General features: G+C 61.1%; 1 protein-coding gene across 1 annotated transcript; it reads right to left on the bottom strand.

Moving 5' to 3' along the window:
- Positions 1 to 45: 45 nt before the first annotated feature.
- Positions 46 to 2,187, bottom strand: LOC103798151 (cytosolic carboxypeptidase 2-like; the record flags this gene model as incomplete). Its single annotated transcript, XM_009070396.1, is given in 8 exon segments — positions 46 to 172; positions 298 to 490; positions 567 to 638; positions 640 to 1,053; positions 1,055 to 1,243; positions 1,319 to 1,403; positions 1,753 to 1,922; positions 2,090 to 2,187. Coding segments are annotated over 8 exon segments (1,348 nt in total), but the record flags the coding sequence as incomplete, so codon positions are not given.
- Between the last annotated feature and the right edge of the window lie 236 nt (positions 2,188 to 2,423).

The raw sequence follows: 2,423 nt of genomic DNA, 5'->3' as shown, positions 1-2,423 counted from the left end.
ACCACGCAGCTGGCACTGTCCCCACTGTACATGGCAGCCCCTCACCCAGCATGGAGCCACCAAAGGCCACCTCCAGGGTGTAGCTGTGGGAGACACCCAGGTGCCACATGACCACCTGTCCAGTCCCCGCTTTGCTCTTCTGCACCTGGAACTTGCAGCTGGGGAAGAAGAACTGGGGGATCCCCAGCAGGCCCAAACCCCCATGGGGACACCTTGGGAAGCAGCATGGAGGCCACACTCCCAGTGCCACTGTGACACTCAACAAGGACACTGGCCCCTGGCCCCAATGTGTCCTACCTTGTCAGGGGAATTTTTGCTCAGCATCAGGGGGAACGCGCGCTGGATCAGCCGTGTCCTGGCACTGTCCCCGCTGCTGTCACAGCCATACATGAAGAAGTTGTTCTTCCGGCTGTGCCCATGGAAGGCGCAGTACGGCACCACTTCCCACTCCACCAACACACCAGAGGAGCAACCCCATCCCACCAGCTCCCTGTGCCCACCTCACCTCTGCACCATAGCCTGCAGGTGCCACAATGGGGAAGGAGCCGGGAAGCGCCATCCCATACACCCTGTTGGGATCACATCCTGCCAAAGAGCAGCGGGAGCTGCCCACCACCACCTCATCAGGGTTGAGCATCCTCGAAGACGAAGAGGGGGCGCGGGAGCTGCGTGTCAGTGTGCAGCAGGAAGTCGAGGAAGCCATGCAGGGCCCAGGAGCTGCTGCTCTCGCCGGGATGTGCGTGAGTGCTCGCCACCACCACCCGTTTCCCCGCGGCGCTGCTGGGCGCGGTGGTGGTCAGCAGGTACATGGTGTTACCAGCCAGGCTGTGGCACAGCGCCCGCACCACACAGTACCACGAGCGTACGGGGCCACCCGCCAGCACCTGCAGGTAACGCTGCAAGTCTGAGTAGGTGTAGGGGTAGGAGTGGGCCAAGAAGCAGATGTCGCTGTCATGGGGGAAGTGCATGGTCCAGGTAAGGCAGAAGGTGGACAGCTCCTCCCCACTGCCGCGGTAGTAGCAGATATCAGCCCTGACCTGGCACCATCCGACACGCATCCTGCTGGGAGTAGAGCAGTGGCCACAGGCCCTGGTTATAGAGGCTCTTGGTCTTAGCCAGGTTGGCGATAATGAAGCGATAGAGAGGGTCCCGCTGGGTATTTTGGATGCAGAAGTAGAACCACTGGGTGTGCTTGGCCGTGTACAGATCTGGCTGCAGGGTCAGCACGTACTCGTAGGGACCTCTGTGTGGTGGGACAGGCCATGCTCCAGTTCATGGGCCCACCATGGGCCTCTGCACCCCCCAGCCCCTCTCTTACACCTTGATGGCCTTCTGAAGGTTCCCACTCTCAAAGTGGGACTCAAAGAGCAGTGTGGTGTACTGGGGACCCTCCGAGGGGGCTGCTGGTGAGGAGAGGGGTCCTGGGGCCCCCCCAACCCAAGTATGGGTGAAGCAAGAGCCTTAAGGTGCTGTGGGGAAAGCATGGAGAGAGGCAGTGGGGGTCTGGGGAGAGCAAGAGGGCACCCAGAGGTGCAGCCTGTGTGCCGGTACCTGGGCTGGAGTGGTAGCCAACTGCTCTGCTCCTCACTGAGGGAGACCGGGGACTGCTCCAGGCCCATGGGTGGGGCAGAAGGGCTCTGGGTCGGGGGGGACCCACTCTGGGAGAGAAGGGAACACAGAGACAAGTGTCATGGGCACAGTTGGGGCCTGGTGCAGGGGCAAGGCTTGGGGACAGCTGGAGCAATCCCTCACCGATGTACTCAATCGTCCCCTTAATGACTTCGCACTCCATGGGCCAGTGAGGAGCAGAGAGAGGTCCCTGTGTCAAGGGGAGGGAGAACAGAGCCCATGGCTCCCCCAGGGACCCCTGGTGCTGTGCTGAGGAGGCTGGTGTGCCCTGGCAGGGGGCCTGCTCTGGTGTCCTGAGAGCTGCAGGAGGATCAGGAAGGGCTGGGGATCTCCAGCATGGTTGGGGTGGGGACATCCCCCAAAACCAAGGTAGGGACAGGGAGGGGCCTCTGCACTGTGCTTGCCAGGCCAGGAAGATGCTTTGCTGGAGGGTTGTGGTGGGCTGTGGGGTCTCACTCACCGTTCACCTGATGTCCAGGACCTCACTGCCAGCTGGGGCTGGTGCTGCCTGTGGTGGATATGGTTGGGGTGCTGCCTGGAGGAGTCCCCAGGGGACATGGGGGTCTCTTGCCTGCTGTTTCCTGAAGACCTCCAGGGATGGTGACTCCACCTTCCTAAACAGTCCCTTCCAATGCCGGACCAGCCTTTCCATCAAGAATTTCTGCCTGAGGTACAACCTTAACCTCCCTTGGCACAACTTGAGACCATTTCCTCTTGTCCTGTCCCTTGGTCCCTGGGAGCAGAGTCTGACCCCAAACTGGCTACAATCTCCTATCAGGGAGTTGTAGATATCA

This window comes from Acanthisitta chloris, unplaced genomic scaffold (assembly GCF_000695815.1).
Source record: "Acanthisitta chloris isolate BGI_N310 unplaced genomic scaffold, ASM69581v1 scaffold2582, whole genome shotgun sequence".
Lineage (NCBI taxonomy): Eukaryota > Metazoa > Chordata > Aves > Passeriformes > Acanthisittidae > Acanthisitta > Acanthisitta chloris.
The sequence above is the reverse complement of the archived record's forward strand: the minus strand, read 5'-3'. Positions and strand labels throughout refer to the sequence as shown.